Raw genomic sequence first — 16,464 nt, 5'->3', positions numbered from 1 at the left:
CTCAACCAAGGCAAAATAGGCAATGATCATGGCACCTATTGACGCGGCCTTGCGTCGACCTGCACGAAACGCGCGGACAATGGCGTGTGATTTTCGGATTGGACGATCGCGATTAACCATACAGCGGACTGTTCAGATAGGCGTATTCTGCGTCATCCTGCACTTCTCCCAATGCGGTAAGGTCATGGTGATGAATTGTTGCACTTCTCATCTGTAATCGACGGTTGAGTGTTTTTGCTATTTGGGGAAATCGCCAGAGCATCGGCGTGCACGTTCCATCGCGTTTGCTTGGCATCGACGGCGATGGCGATGGCACGATGGCACAACCCTCCGTTCTGCTCGCATCACGACATCTGCACTCTACTTGGAACAAACTGTTGTGCCAGCCTCCATCAAGTCTCTTGTGTTGGTGGATAACTAACACTGCCCACAGCAGATAATCTTCGCTATGACAAACATCGATGAAATGCAAGAGAACGACGCCGCTGCCCCTTGTCGCATTCAAAACCCTCTTTCATCTCACCATCAGCAATACTATGTTGCTGGAAAACGCCTTTGGCTATGTAGAGCCTGGACCTAACGATTGAGATACATTGTTAATCTTCGAAAAATAGAGATGCTCATTGTTTGTCGGATCACGCAAAGTTCTGGACGATTGCTTTGTTTGAGATGCTTTTACATCTGCTTGCGGCATTTCTTTCCTGAAGCATTATTACCGTGCTTCCTTTGTCCTATTATTCTTTTTTCTCGTATCTTATTCATCGGACGTATCTTGACATACAGAATCATATCTCTCTTGCTCGGATTCAATCTTTGCTGCCATATCTTTGCACTGCGACGACACAGCATGCCTCCTCCATATAGCAACGTTTGGAATTACTTTCGAGCAGATGCTGTTGCATACATTAATGCTAATCGAAACTGGACACCGGGTAAGTAGCCAATTATGAAGATTCGATGTCTTGTCACTAAACGGCGACACAGCGCAGCGAAACCACACTGTTTCCACGATATGGGCTGGGCACCCAGCTGTCAAATATCATTATGATGTCGGAACACTAGACGCGCATGGTGGGCGGACAGTCTTGAGCCCAGGCTTACCGATCCCAAACCCCATTCCAGTAGTGCCATATACACTCGCACATGTTCATTATGCGAAAGCGACTGGAACATTGCCTATGCTGGCACCACCACCTGCACCTACACTTCTGCCAGTTCCGGTTCCAATTCCTGCTCCAGCTCCAGTACCCGACCCCGCCCCTACTTCCGCTCCAGAACCTCGATATGTTAGTTCCCAACTGCATGACTTTTGGCCAAGGCTTCCATGGTCTCCTGAACCCAGGCTACCACCCTTTGACGCAGAGGTTATCAAGACAGACAAAGCATCAAAAGATGCTTGGCTCGGTACCAAACCACTTATGTCTCCATCAAGGGATGAGTCTCAGTGGCGCGGTGTCCTCATGTTAGGGAGTGGGGCTTTTGGTGCCGCGGGCTTATGGGTTCAAACTGATGCCGCAAACAACATTCAAGACGTAAGTTTGGGGTTTCTTCTTTCTAGATTAACACCTCTCTGGTATATGAAGCTTACGTGTGTTGTAGAGAATGGTAATCAAGGAAGCTACCACTTTTGTAAACAGTCAGTGGCGAGATCCGAGGAACTGGCGAGATAGATTACCTCGCGAGATCAGGATTCACGAGCTTGTGGAAGAGAGACGTATTGTGGAGCCTGATTCTTGCCGCCATCTCATTCACTGTCGTGGACATCGATTATGGATGCGATTAAAACGCTACAGACTATATCTCGACTTCCAGGCTGGGGGTGATATATACCACGCAGTTTATCCCTATATCAGAAATTGGTATAAGAAATATCCTAGCCAGAATCAGTTTATCCCAGAAGGCTTCATCTGGTATATGCTAAAAGCACTGGCCACTGCCTGCCTAGTTTTACAGAAGGGAACGGTGTCAGGTGGAGAAGTGGAGGGATGGCGATCGATCACTCATCTTGACTTGCAAACGACTAATGTCCTTCTGGATACGACTGCCCTACTGAAAGAGGAGCCCCTTGATGAGCCTCTCGGCATATTTCATGAAGCAGATACACAAGAACTGGGTGGTAGCGACAAAGCCGTGGATGGCTCGAATACAAACTGGGGCAAAGAGCCTCCATTTGTTCCCATTCTTACCGACTTTGGTATATCCTTCTTCAGCCCCGAGAGTCATGGCTGCCCGCTTTCCGACAACCCAGAAGACTTTCTCATCTCGGTCTGTGGCCGGTATCCTCCCGTAAGTGTCCGAAACAACTTGGGATATTCGCGTGCTAACTGCGTTAGGAAATGCATCAACAATCCCCTCCTTATCAAATCAAACTGGGCGAGAAGACAGATGTTTGGGGCATCGGTAACATTGCATGGACACTGATTACGAACAGCTATGGCGATCATGGACCGATCCGCTGCGATGGCGGAAATAAAAGCACCTATTTCGCTCGGTTTAGCAGTCAAGTCCCCGTGGCTGTCGAATGTGAACGCAACAATGCGCCCCATGACGAACATGGTGTGCTCGCGGAAGGGTGCAGAAGATGTCGAGCTGCTAGTAAATATAGCCAACGCATCAAGGATTTAGTGCGGCGGTGTGTGAACTTTAATCAAGCCGATAGGCCTTCCTTGACCGACATCATTGCCCAGGCTAATGAGGTCCTGGTAAAAGGCTCGCCAGAGATGGACCAGGTCATGTATAGAGACGGACTTCACTTTACAATCCCAAACTCCAAGGGATTCGCGATTGGGGATCATTTGCCTTAAACTGAAGAGACGGATAATTCAGCTAACGATTGGATGCCCACGATTTAAGTTTCACCACTGCTCCACGTGTTTGTGTTAGTACGTAAGACCGAGCTTTCGCGAGATCACGTGGCTTTCCCCACAGTCTAACGGTGCCAACCCAACTGTCATTCCCCCTCCTCGTTCTTGTCGCACGCACACCCCCAAAGACCACCCCAGTTCGCAGCCCAGTTTCCTTCGTTCCTTTCTTACCTTCTGCTGGTAGATAAATCATTAAAGACAGCATGGATATGTCAAGTTTCTTCCAAAACCTACCAGGAAACGTGCCTATGCCTTCTGCCTTCTTGACTCCAGAGGGTGTTCAGAAAGAGGCTCGCGAACGTGCAGCCAAAATCTTCCAGAACCATGAAGTGCTAGAAAAAATCATTGAGCGTCACGAAGAGACGATAAGGAAGCGTTGGAGCAAAAAGTCAAACGCACAAAAGAAGAAAATTCTGTTAGAAGCATGGCCCAGCATGTGTTCACAGCATCGCCCTGACGTTGCTGCATGGAGACAGCAGCCGGATTCCAATTCGCGTGAAGCATATATGTGGCCATATATCAACCTAGAGGACCTCACCAAGACAAAGTCCTTGTTGCTGATGCTTCACTACCGTGGGAGATATCAGCCACACGAGTTTGTACATTCAGACCTGGAACAAGCTCGTTTGGGAGAAACGAGCGGTGCAACCATGCCTGGGTTCTTGAACGAGTATACGATGCTTTTCGTCGACCGAACAACACCTGAGACATACGGGGAGCTCGTGTCTTGGGATGATGATGAAGAAGACGCATTTGAGAACATGACTAACGGAGTCGGCATGCATCCTGGACATGGATTGCAAGCTTTGGAGATCCAGGAACGTATCTGGGATTTTCTCGTCAAGGTTTGTCGGATATTGCTCCAAGACATACCTGACATGACCGAGTCTGACCTTGTCCCAAACCCCGGACCTCCGATCACCCAGGATGGAGATACCACATCTCTGGAAGTCATCTCTTTCGAGGCGCCCTATAGAATTCCTGCGCATTTGGATTTTGATCGCCTAAAAGCTCTGGCATCTGCAGAGCGCAACTGGAGAGAGGATCATTTGTGGGCATTGCGCGAGGATCCGAGCTATTTCGCAGATATAATGCAACGGCGCTCTGAACATCGACAGGAGATGTTGTGGGACACTTCGGATCGAGAGCATCCTTCGCTGAGAGAGCCTGGTCGTCCCCTCTTTTGGAATCGCGTACTAGGCACCGTCGTCATGGATGCCTACTTTGGATTCGCAACTTTTGATCAGGTGTTGAAACAGGTCAATAACATTGCCTCCCGCTACGAAAAATGCAAAGATAAACTAAAGCCCGAAGAAGACTTGCCTGGTGCCTTTCTGGGCGCTTTCCAAAATCTCCGTTTCTTATTGGATGCAGCAAGAATCGATTTAGTCGATGGTCTCAAGATGGATTTGTTTGGCTCCCCACCAATGCGCCTGTTCTGTGAGCGCGAACCCCAGGACCCAAATACGACTATGATTCGCTCGGCATTTCGCCCACCGCGTGAGGATCACGCAGTCAACAACCTAATGCCACTATTTAACATTCTATTCGACGATCGGCAAGTTTCGTTATTCGGCCTACACACAGTGACAGATGAAATTGAACATCTGGTCAGGAAAGATGCTGCAGTGGCTGCTTTGATCACGTCATGGATTGCGTAGCGCCTATCGTCACTTTCAGTCGTGTCGGAATGTCTCCATCAACTCCATCTTTTCCAGCCGTGGGCGCGTAAGATCGAAGACGGAATGGAGCTCAAGGACAGAGAGCTTCGCAGTCAGTACAATGCAGTTTTCAAGGGCTGGCCAAAGATTATGAGCGTCAAGTTCGAAGGCTCCCAAGTCTACAAGTACGCCGATCCGACTGATGGGAAATTTGAATACCCTGTTCAGCGCCGCCGCAACAAGCAAAACGTCGAGTTGCTCTGCAAATCTGAAGCGAACCTGGACACCTTGTGGGCAGCTGTAGACCAGTATTACAAGTCTAGGGTTGGTAGCTCGCACCATGACATGGTCTTGTCCATGCTCGGTGGCGATCGTGCCATTCAGCGCACGCCGCCCTGGGTAGAGCTCGAGAAAAAGAAGAAACAGGCGACCAGCGAGCCTCAAGTGGAATATGTCTATAGGCCATTTTCCAGTGTTTATCATGATGCTTCAAAGCAAATCACTGGTACCTTTGACCGTGGCGCCACTGGTCAGCCTACTACCAAGTCCAAAACTCGGGGAGAAATCACCCGGGCAGCCGAAGTTGGGACGCCAGACTCCATTCCTCACGAAGCTACGCAGACCCCAGAGACGTTTGCAGTTGATAAGCGGGCATACAAGGTTTTCAAGGCCCTCTTCCACTCACCGTCGAATCCTGATCTGCCGGGCGAGGTCCCCTGGAATGACTTCTTACATGCAATGGCGAGCATGGGCTTCTCAGCTGAAAAACTGCACGGATCTGCGTGGAATTTCACGCCGCGAAGTATTGATTTGGGGGTGGAGAGGAGCATACAGTTTCACGAACCACATCCCAGCAGCAAGATACCCTTTCTTTGGGCAAGACGACATGGGCGGCGGCTGACTAGGGCTTACGGATGGGCTGGCTCGACCTTCCGGCTAGCTTGAAGTATATACATGTCACGACGGATGAGGCAAGCAGGGGGGCTCTCAGCGTCGCATTTGGCTCGCACATGGGTGGACGATCACAAGGCTTGTCTGAATTTTTGCACTCCCACGGGCGCCGGCCCATGTGGGTGGGAGAGAGTTGGCCTGTCGCAGCTGAAGGCTAATATCGGAAGAGATCGCTTGGCCTTGCACAATGCCAAACCTTTCCCCACCGTGCTGTGACGCTTGGATGCAGGCTGCTCGATCACCCGATAGTGCGTGTGATGTCTTTTTGGGCGGGCTAGCGCAGCGCTGGCGAGACTGCATGGGCGGCGCACGTGACGCGCGGCTGGATCGCGCAACTAGCAGCTCTATCGCGATGGCTGGAGGCGGCCGAGCAGCGGCTGCGTGTTGATCGTGTACTGTATGTCTAAGTTAGTACTGTATGACAGCCCTAGCGACGCGGATGGCGGAAGACACGGTGCCGCCCTGGCTGGCGCAGCAGCGCGCCCTCATTGGCAATGGGCAGCGCGATGGCCGCCTCTCATTTCCGCAATACGCCGGCATGGCTGTGTGTCGTCGCGGCGTACGGGGTGGGCGCCAGGCCAATGAATCATGGCAAAGGACCGACTACCAAGGCCAAGGTGCAGAAACCAAGGTGTTGCCCATGGAGCGCTGCAGAGAGGCAGCCAAAGACGTGGCATTGCCCCAAGACGGCTGGGCAGGGTTGAGCTCGCCGGCACGTGACGACGCGCTTGGCATCGAGGCGGAGCGCTCGGGCGGCGGAGCTAGCGAGACGCTGACCCCATTGCCATCCTTCTTCACGTCAACCTCGCCCCCTCGCCATCACCACCATCGGCGTGCTCCATACCACCCACCCGGGCCTCACCACCAATGTCTCGCAATCGATGGGCACTTCCAGCAGTGACACGGGCCTCATCACCTACCCGGCCATTGTCAACATCGCCACCCTCATCATCTTCTTCGTCTACCTCGTCGTCTCCATATGGCTCATCTTCCGCCAGGGCCTCGGCCGCAGCTCGCCCTGGATCTGGCTCACGCTCCTCTCCGTCTGCCGCCTCACCCAGGTCTCGCTCGATTTGGCCGCCACCACCATGTACCCCATAGGCCAGTCGTCCAACACGAGCCTCGAGAGCGGCGTCGCCATTCTGACCACCATGGGCCTGACGCCGCTCTTCATGTCCACCAGCAGCCTGCTCAACACGACCACCCGCCCCAAGGGACGCCGCATGCAGTGGATTCTGCTCGTCTTGCACATTCCCCTCATTATTTCCTTCATTCTCATTGTCGCCGGCGGCATCGATCCCGATTCGCGAGACGGACCCACTTTTGCGGCCACGGAATCGACCAAGGCGGGAGTTTTGCTCTACGTCGTGTGTTTCGTCGTGCTCGTCTGGTCGACCATTGTCATCTCAGCCCGTCTCTATCTTGCTGACCGGGATGAGGTCCGCATCCTTACCACGGTTGTGCTGAGTCTGCCTTTTTTCGTCGTCGACGTTGTTTACATGATGTGTTTCGCCTTTGAGCGCTGGGAGAGTAATGATTTCGACGGCTGGCAACACATGCGCTTCAACGTGATTAGCGGTAGTGTCACGATCCAACTCTGCATGTACGTATATGCCCCTTTTCGATCCCTACAAGGCAACGCTGCGCACGCGCTGACACTGAGCTAGGCAAGTAATTATGGAATGGATCATCGTCGCTTTGTACTTGGCCTTGGGCTTGGAGCTGCCCAGCAAAGCGGCTAGATTGCGACGGCAGATTGAAGACCAAATGGATCAAGCTAGGAATCTTGATGTGGATGCGCTCCAAGAGACGGTATTGTGGAGGCTGCACGATTTCGTATCCCGTATGGTTGCTGCCATGATTATGCCGGCCTTGCAATTCGCTCACTGGATGCTCGGCAAAATACTAAGATCAGGCCAGAACAACAACTGAAGAATTGATGATTTTCAAACACTGAAAAGCCTACAGCATATGCGCAAGTCTCAGACGCGACGCACCTGTTTCGCGTTTACTGCCGGGTAAACGGCGCAACCCCCCGTGCGTTAACTACAAACGGCGCCGTGGAACTTCAAAACTCGTAACCGCATTGCTCTCTACATGCAATACGTTCAAGGCAGCCGCGGGCAAATCAACGCGGCTACGGCTGACAGAGCGATCGACACTTTTCCCGTCAGCATTGGGCAGCAGGGCTATATCCCGGGATCAGCCGGACGATACACCCAGTGCTATTCGATGCGCCCTTCCCATTGCGCCCTTTTGGCTGCGCAAACCAATCCGCGCGCATTGGTCCTGATCCACGACCTGGTACCTGGATGGAAGGACGAGGACTCGGCACTTTTTGATACCAATCAACCCTGGATCTCGATGTTCCTTGAGCTGCGTCTGCAGTGCGTCAGAGCGGTATACGCTGACGACATGCGCCAACAGCGAAAACGCCAAGGGGAAAGAGGTGGGGGAAGGCATGATGACTTTGTAAAAGGCGCTTGGAAGATGAGGGTTTTTACGGAAAGACAGTCAGGGTATACGTTTACAACGACGGTATTATGCGGGTATTCTTACTAATGGCTACATGCACGTAGCCGGTCTTGTTCCGTTGCATCGTCATGTTTTTTTTATAACGAATAGACTGTATTACTATCATTCAACCCCGCTTCCCCTTTTCCCGGGAAGTTTCACATGGATGCATGAAGATGTCTTTTTTCCCACATACGTACCGTACCACCCCTTTTCTTCTTGTTCCTATGACATGTACGCCTCATCTATTACACGTACTCACTCACCTCACATGCAGGGTATGTCCCCTAGCCCTTTTTTTCATTACATAACACTTGGCAGATCGACGATATGATTCGTAATCCAGAGTTAAGTATACGTATGTAGCTCGCTTGTGTGCTTCCCTGCCTATAGGACATGTTGACGCTTATATTGCTTTACCAAATTTTATTCAAGACATGTTCCATTCTGCAGGGTACCCGGTATGGCCAGGCTTGTTGTTTTCTCCTAGGTTTGACTTACCGCTGTTCTGGGTATGTTTTTCTTTTTCTTTTTCTTTTCTACGATATTTGGTTTTATGAAATAGGTGTTTCAGGGAGTGTTTCTTCTTTTTTTGTTCTTCTTTGGTATTGTGTATTTCTTTCTTTTTTTCTCCACATTCTGGACTCTTGATCTGTAGTGAGATTAGATGGAAGCTGGTACTTCAATATGTCAATTTTGGTTTTTTTTAGTGTTAGAATGGATAGATTTGGATTTTTAAAGGGGGGTGCTGCTGGAATGGAAATACCTGCGTGCATATTGTAGGTTGGTGGTTGGCGATTATGGAGTGTGTTGTTGCGGAAAGAAAATTTGAGAGGAGTGGATAATTCGGATTTTTGGGATAGTTCGGTATATGGTATATGGAATAAGGGATGATAAATTGCGGGTTTAGAATGTGTTTGAGATGTAGAGTGTACGATTGTCGTCCTGTAGATTTATTTCTATTATTGTTGATGTTCCTATATTAGTCATATTAAAAAATAAGAAAATGAACAAAAAAAATTTCTACCTTTTTTTTGTCACGGTTACAAACGTCAAAGAAGTTTTTTTGATTATAGATATTTTCTAAAAGTAGAATTATGCTACGAGTTGAGAGGTAACCATGTTATTTATCAAAGGTGATATTTATTTTGAATACTGGTGGACGAGCTGACAGTACCTGATTTGAAAAAAATCCTAGATCTACGTATCACATACATGTAATTGCCATAAATCTATGATTACTCCAATGTTCCCAAAGGATACACATCAGCTACATTCCCTTTGTCAGGCGTGATAACAGGTACACTGTTGTATGTGGGCACCTCGACCGCATCTCTCGCCCACACGGGACTCTTCCGCACCTTCAACAACTGCTCAACTGCATACCCAATACCCAGCAATTTCTGTTCTTCCCACGGCCTCCCGAGGATCTCCATTCCAATCGGAACACCAACAGGCGCCTCGTGGGTTGGCTCGGAAAAGCCGGCTGGCACCATGACGACGGGGGTTCCCGTTAGCGCGGCCAAGATGCCGTTGCGCCCGGACTGCGAGGGCGAGCCAATTTTCACCACGAGGTTTTTCTGCTGGGGATAGACGAGTGCATCGAGGGAATTGGACGTAAAAGTGTTGAGAAGAGCCAAGGTCAGGTTGCGAATTCCGGCTTGGCGCGCGTCGTATGTGTCATTGGCTGTCGAGGAGACGAGGGCTGTATTGACGTATTCGTACTCGGCTGGGATGACGAGGAATTCTCCGCCTGAACCATTGACGGCTTTGCGCGAGTATAGGTCTGCCAGTGTGTTGGGGTGCTCGCCTTGGAGCGAGGGCCGCTGCAGGTACTCGTCCATTAGTTGGCGAAATTCGTAGCGCTGGACATCCCAGGATGCTTGGATGGCGGTTGCATTGTAGATTTCATCGTCGATGGGTACTATGGTTACGCCTGCGGCTGATAGTCGCGATATCACAGAATCCATGGCATTATTGACGGGAGTGACCTCTGGAGAGTCGGTACGGTTGAACAAGCCGTTTAGTACCCCGATGCGTAGGCCTTTGAGAGGGAAGTTGGACAGAGAAGCGGCATAGTCGATGTTGCGATTGGCATTGGGAACCAGCGCAGTCGCGTTGTCGGATGCATCGTAACCGGCCTCGGCCATTACTGTGAGTGAAACTGCCACATCTTTGATCGTTCGCGCAATAGGTCCAATGACATCGTGAGTAGATGATATCGGAATGATGCCTGTTCGTGTAATCAGACCGCGTGTGGGCCGAATGCTGCACAGTGAATTGGCAGATGCTGGACTGCGAAGCGAGTTGACTGTGTCTGTGCCAGTGCCCAGGACACAGAAAGAAGCGGCAACTGCTGCCCCAGTGCCTCCGGAGCTTCCTCCAGGCGTCCGGGTCGAGTCATAGGGATTGATGGTCTGGCCTCCGAGCGAAGAAACACTGAGACCCTCGAGGGCCAGCTCGTGCAAATTGGCCTTGCCGAGAATGATAGCACCCGCATTTTTCAATGCCGTCACACTCGGTGCATCTTTGGTGGGCTGAGAGTGGGCCAAGGCTAGACTTGCCCCGGTAGTAGGCATGTCTACAGTGTCGTAATTATCCTTGAGCAGTATCGGAACGCAGAACAGAGGCCCAGTTGCATTGCCAGCCGAAAGCCGCTCGTCTAGTTCATCGGCAATTCCCAGGGCCTTTGGATTCAATGTGATGACAGCATTGGTTCGGTGATTATTTGCCTCGATATTTGCAATAAATGAAGACACGACTTCTCGACATGTTGACAGGCCAGAGTAGAGCGCATGATGAACCGAGTCAATGGTTGCTTCCCGTGCATCGAAAGGCATTTTAAGTGCTGACAGGACGTGGCCGCCAATTGCCGCAAGAATTAAATATCTGGTTGTCACCATACTGGAATTCCGGGTTTAGCACGTGGCCAAGGATGTGGAAACAGAAATTTACCAATTGCCCAGAATCGCTGTTTATGAAATTCTCGCAGATGCAGTGTTGCATATCTCGTGACGGCTAGCTATCTCAACGGCATTCGGCTTCCATCCCGATCAAACAGATGTAGTCATGGTTCTTGATAATATCTACGGCGGTGCCATCTTATCGCAGACGCCATGCAAGCAGCGAGGATGGGAGTGACGTCATTTGCCAAGACCGCCATCCACCTGCCTGATTGGCTCAAGTGTCTCTTGCAGACCTGAAGCTCGCAGCATTTACGTCTAGAGTACTTGGATGATGGATAGCGCTTGCTAACAGTGCACATAGCAGTGGGTGTGGGTGCGGCCAGATACCTTTTGGCACAAGGCAATCGTGACATAGATGGCTGGGCTTGCCATGATGACATGCCGTGACATGCGCCGCCCGAAGATTCCTTGATTTGCAATACTTAGTGCTACTTAGATCTACTTCATCGTCTTCAAGGCAATGTTGCTATGAAAGGTTTCTTCGTGCAGTAGTCAGCAACGCGGACGAGGGCACACAACGCGTTCCAGATCTATTCATAGCTATCGCGAAAGAAGTCTTTTCTTTCCGCATTGTCTAGGCTGCACCAATTGCCAATCCAAAATCGCGGCATAATACGGTTTCGTTCCTTTACGTCTCCCTGCTGTGTGCGGGGCGTCCCAAACCTGTCAATGCCCCGAAGATGCCCAAGTATGGCGGGTTTGCGGCAGCATGTATGCAGTCAGCTTACTGCTGGCGAGTAGGTGCTGCGTGGCATTTGCATTGAAGGCGGGATTGTCCGCGACACGGTCTCTCCGTACGTCTCCGCTGGCGTCGAGCAGGCTGGTGTTGCGGCGGTGCAGGCGCAGGTGCCTCGGGTGCCAAGGCTGGCGGTTGCCAAGATGGGTGACTAAAGCCGGCGTCTCATCCTCCCTTCACCGACCGACTTTGCCTCACACTGCTTCCTTCACAAACACGCTTCCGGTAACGCTCGCGCACTAACAGCCACAAACGGCGAGTATAGGTCGGATCGTGCTTGTGCCGGCGCCAGAAAACTTCTCCACATCTCGTCCCGTGGCCTTTGAAACTGCCGATGCCACACTAAACGGAACCTTGCACCCGAAACGGACACTGCGAAACCTCGACCTGGATGATTCCGTGCATCACCATTTGTAAACGTCGGGAACCTTATTTGCTGGAAACCTGGATCGGCGCCTGTCCGCAGGTGAGGAATCTGGTTAATCCTCGCAGCCTCAAGCCACTGAGGCTTATGCCGCTCGTTGACATCTGACTGCATTCCACACACGTGGCTTGCAGCATGAAGAGAACCTCAATGATTCCTTCTACCACTGTTCGACGATACAGCTGGATTGACAGCGCCAGAGCCGCCTCCCCAGTGTCGAGGCCAGGCTCACTGCCTGTGTGCAGCGCGCCCATCACAGTCGGCCGTAATACTCCAGCCTCAGCCACCGCTTTCTGTTTCACAATATCATGCACAGCTATTTGGGTAGCTTGCCAAGCTTTGAATTCTCGCACTAACAGATGCTTAACCACTTTCTGTGTCCAAGTAGGCGCTGGCCAACCGAAGCGCAGCGGCCGGACACCGGACAGACATGTAATTTCACGACACCTGGGGCGAGCCGTCGTACACTAACGCGACAAATCTCTCGCTGCCTTCTGGTCAGACGTCTCATCGCCCATCACAAACATGTTCAGTGGCTCATGTTTGGCGAAAGCGGCCTAAGCTCGCCGCTGTCGAGGCGCCGCTGTCCCCAGGCCAAGACTTGCAACACTTGTTTCTCGAGGCTACTCATGCCTCAACCACGTTTCGTCATCTTGTCATTAGCATTTCTGTTAACTCAGGTGGTGTTTCCTGGACCCTAACTCCAGTTTTGAAACCCACACCGGGGACCCCTTCACGTCTCGACCAACAGGGAGTGCCTCATCGCAGCGGGACCAACCAAGGCCGATGCACCTCGACATGTCGAACACCAAGATCGATGCACCTCTGGTGCTGTCCAGAGTTGTATAAAGATTGCCTGCATCGCCCTCCAAAGAAGAGCATCCAGCATCAAAGGTTCCCAACCAACAATCTACAGTAATCACTACTCTTCCCATTCTACCTAATTCCCCTTCACTCTATTTTATATAATCTTCTCTGACCGGTTCAGACAATCCCCACAACAACTTCAAAATGTACTTCTCCAAGGCCTCCATTGTCTCCTTCAGCCTTTTGGCTTCTTCTTCCCTCGTGGCTGGCCACGGTGCTATCATTGGCGCAACTGGCAACGCAGGTGGTGCCGGTTCCGCCATCGGTGTCGACCCCAACACTCCTCGTGACGGCACTGGCCGCAACCCCTTCCAGCAAGACTCTACTCGCTTCCGTGGCGATGCCGCTGCCATCTGCGGTGAGACGCTCGGTGGAGGTGCCAACGACATCGCCGCCGGTACCGCAAAGGTCATGCAGCTCAACGGCCCTACTCTTCCTCAGGTCACCGCCGGTGGCATGGTCATGATGACTGTCCACCAAGTCAACTCTGACGGTGCCGGTCCTTACAAGTGCATGGTCGACGCCACTGCCACTGGAACCAACTGGCAGCCCATGACCGTTACCCAGAACCTTGCTGGTAACGCCCGTGGCCGCAACAAGGACACTCAGATGCAGGATCTTCCCCTCACTGCTCAGATGCCCGCTGGCATGGCTTGCACTGGTACCGTCGCTGGCCAGGCCAACATCTGCATGGTCCGTTGCCAGAACCCCGCTCGTGCTGGACCTTTCGGTGGCTGTGTGCCTGTTCAGATGGCTGGCGCTGCCGCTGCTGCTCCCGCCGCCGCCGCCGCTGGCACTGCTGGTACTGCTGGCACTGCTGGCGCCGCTGCTGCTCCTGCGGCCGCTGCTGGTACTGCTGGTACTGCTGGTACTGCTGGCACCGCCGGCACCGCCGGCACTGCTGGAGCAGCCACTGGAGCAACCACTGGAGCAAACACTGGCGCAACGATCAATGGTGCATCCACTGGAGCCATCGCTGGCACTGCTGGCGCCGCTGCTGCTCCCGCCGCTGCTGGCACTGCTGGCACCGCTGGCTCTGTCGCCCCCGCCGCTGGTGTTGCCGGTGCTTCAACTGCTTCCACTGGTGCCACTCGTGGAACAGCTGGCTCTGCCGCTCCTGCCTCTGGTGTCGCCGGTGCTGCTGCCCGCAAGCGTGCTGCGGCCAAGAACAACAAGCAGCCTGCTCTTACCAACGACGACCAGGAGGAGGAGGTTGACCTTATCGGTGACGAGCGCAACTAAGCTGGTGCTCACTCGACTTGTCTGATGCACATTGGCTCACTATAACGACAACCAAAAAATCATGTATGACGGATAGTTGGAGGAACAACATTTTTACATGGAAAAAAGCGTTGTATATAACGACCACTGGAGGATGAAATAGCGGGGCATGTAGTTGGTACCTGAACAGATCGAGAGCTGTGCTTCTCTCTGTATCTAGAACCAAAGGGTAGTTTTGTGTTAGTGTTTTGATTTAGTCTGTAGTTTTGGTCTTGGGTCTTGGGAACACCTGATGCTCTAATTACACTCCTTATGAATAGCTTTAGCTTATAGTATAAATATATGAACTATTCATATTTCAATCTTTGATTCATCTATTGCTGTGACTTTTCTCTGGTGACTTTGGTGTGATGGCTAATTCAGTGCTACAGCAAGAAATTTTAGAGGTATTCCTGTGTATCTCTAGTCCCTTTGTATTACACACACACACACATATATATATACACATAGTAAAGACGCAGTAAAGTCCCATGTCCAATCCAATCCCCCCCTTCTGCATCTCCGCGACTAAACCCCCAAACAGCACATACATCGATCCAACCATCATGTTCTCTACTCATATTTTTCCCACCCACATCCTCCATCCACCACCCTCAACCCTCTATCCTGCATACCCAAATAATCCCCATCAGCCTCAGGCATCCAGGCAAACGAAGTCAAACCAAGCTTTCCCCCCCCCCTCCCGCCGCACGACTCGCTCATACTAAGTACGTGGGTTCAACATATATGTGGCCATCCCTGTCCGTAAGTATCCCCATCCTTGATCGACTCCGCACTAGGCACAAGTAAGTAGATGTACGTAACCACTTTTTATCTTGCACAACGCATCGCAACGCAGTCACTGCGCGCGAACTAACTACATCTTTCGCTTTGAACCGCCCCCAAACCCTCATGTAGTCTGTAATCCAATTTTTCTTTTGTTATTATCAGCTGTGTAACCTTGGTTTTGCATGGGGAGGGAATGTTGAAGCGGGGGGGGGGGGTTGGAAGGGGGATTTGGGATCCCCCCGATCCCCCTGCTTTGCCGCATCGCATCGCATCCCTACACACACATTACTTTAGGCCCCCCCCCCGACCCCCCGACGACCCCCACAAGACTCCTGTTGCTTGGCTTAGGGCATAGCTGGCAGATGCCAAGCGCGTTGATGCGACTCGTGCGACTCGCGTTCATGACACGCTTTTATTTTTCCATCTGCATCTGCATTTCTCCTTGCCATCTCCATCTCCACCCGCATCTCCACCTCGATCGACCCCCCTTCGAAAAAAAAATCAAAAAATAAAGGATCAAGGATTCAGGATCCAGGATCAGGATCTGGATCTCAACGTAAGACCCTCATGGGTCTCCCCCGTGTAACAGACTTAAGATGCGCGCATTATATTCAGGCATCAAGGCGTGTCTCATCCGGAAGGCAGATCAGGGGTTGGGGGGCTTGCTATCATCATGAATGTTGCTGTCGATGTTGCTGTCGATGTTGATGTTGATGTTGTTCAAGGCCATACATACTGTAGACGTGACAGGTTTCGTTTCGCATTCTGTGTGACATGTGTGCATTTATTTTAATTTTTTCTTTTTACAGTACCTGTCTACTGTGCATTTAACACGTATTACACTAAACATGTGTGTGTGTGTGTGTGTGTGTGTGTAAGTGATATGTTGGTGTTTGAAGATGTGGAATACTTTATATAGCTTCCTTATTTGTCTTCGCTCTACTTACTTGTAGAAACCTGTTTTTTTTGGACGGGGTTGCATGCTATGCGTAGGGTTGAGAGTGCAAAGTATGTTACATGGTACACTATATTCCCCTCTTTCTTCCACCTTTCTTCGCAATACAATGCATGCGCAAGCGCAGGTTGGTGCATGTACTTAGCGAAGTTTGAGCGTTGGGAGTGTTGGCGCGTTGGTCATGTGGGGTCGCGGGTACAGCGGAACGCAAAGCCTGTCAGAATAGAAGCCGGATGGGAGGCGTGCCGGCACGTGATGGGATGGGATTCTTAACTGGAATACTTGGGGTTAGGTGGTGTTTCTTGTAATTGGAATTCAGGTGATGTGATTGTTTTGCAATTGTGATTGACTTATTTTTAGATGATGTGTTTGACGTAGTAGTAGTTCGTGAAATGTTGCTTCTCAATTGCTGCAGTTATGAGGTTTCCAGAGTATACCATGTCACTCCATGTCATGCGTTGCAGGGACAAGGTTGAC

General features: G+C 51.3%; 5 protein-coding genes across 5 annotated transcripts; 4 read left to right on the top strand and 1 right to left on the bottom strand.

The window, feature by feature from the left end:
* Positions 1-847: 847 nt before the first annotated feature.
* Positions 848-2,804, top strand: SETTUDRAFT_25642 (uncharacterized protein; the record flags this gene model as incomplete). Its single annotated transcript, XM_008023651.1, has 4 exons — positions 848-932; positions 985-1,532; positions 1,600-2,286; positions 2,334-2,804. 4 exons carry the CDS (start codon positions 848-850, stop codon positions 2,802-2,804), a joined length of 1,791 nt encoding a protein of 596 aa, XP_008021842.1.
* A 269-nt stretch (positions 2,805-3,073) lies between these two features.
* Positions 3,074-5,506, top strand: SETTUDRAFT_175433 (uncharacterized protein; the record flags this gene model as incomplete). The annotated part of the gene is made up of 2 exons (XM_008024043.1): positions 3,074-4,492; positions 4,526-5,506. 2 exons carry the CDS (start codon positions 3,074-3,076, stop codon positions 5,468-5,470), a joined length of 2,364 nt encoding a protein of 787 aa, XP_008022234.1. The 3' UTR covers positions 5,471-5,506.
* An 851-nt stretch (positions 5,507-6,357) lies between these two features.
* On the top strand, positions 6,358-7,408 carry SETTUDRAFT_102675 (uncharacterized protein; the record flags this gene model as incomplete). Its single annotated transcript, XM_008024042.1, has 2 exons — positions 6,358-7,079; positions 7,144-7,408. The coding sequence occupies 2 exons, from the start codon at positions 6,358-6,360 to the stop codon at positions 7,406-7,408; spliced, it is 987 nt and encodes a 328-aa protein (XP_008022233.1).
* Positions 7,409-9,228: 1,820 nt separating this feature from the next.
* SETTUDRAFT_175431 (uncharacterized protein) lies at positions 9,229-10,830 on the bottom strand (the record flags this gene model as incomplete). Its single annotated transcript, XM_008024041.1, has 1 exon — positions 9,229-10,830. The coding sequence occupies one exon, from the start codon at positions 10,828-10,830 to the stop codon at positions 9,229-9,231; it is 1,602 nt and encodes a 533-aa protein (XP_008022232.1).
* A 2,327-nt stretch (positions 10,831-13,157) lies between these two features.
* SETTUDRAFT_75244 (uncharacterized protein) lies at positions 13,158-13,925 on the top strand (the record flags this gene model as incomplete). Its single annotated transcript, XM_008023756.1, has 1 exon — positions 13,158-13,925. A coding segment is annotated over one exon (768 nt), but the record flags the coding sequence as incomplete, so codon positions are not given.
* Positions 13,926-16,464: the final 2,539 nt, after the last annotated feature.

Source organism: Exserohilum turcica (genome assembly GCF_000359705.1).
Source record: "Exserohilum turcica Et28A unplaced genomic scaffold SETTUscaffold_11, whole genome shotgun sequence".
In the NCBI taxonomy this organism is placed as follows: Eukaryota; Fungi; Ascomycota; class Dothideomycetes; order Pleosporales; family Pleosporaceae; genus Exserohilum; species Exserohilum turcicum.
Note: the sequence above shows the minus strand (reverse complement) of the source record. Positions and strands in the feature narration are given on the sequence as shown.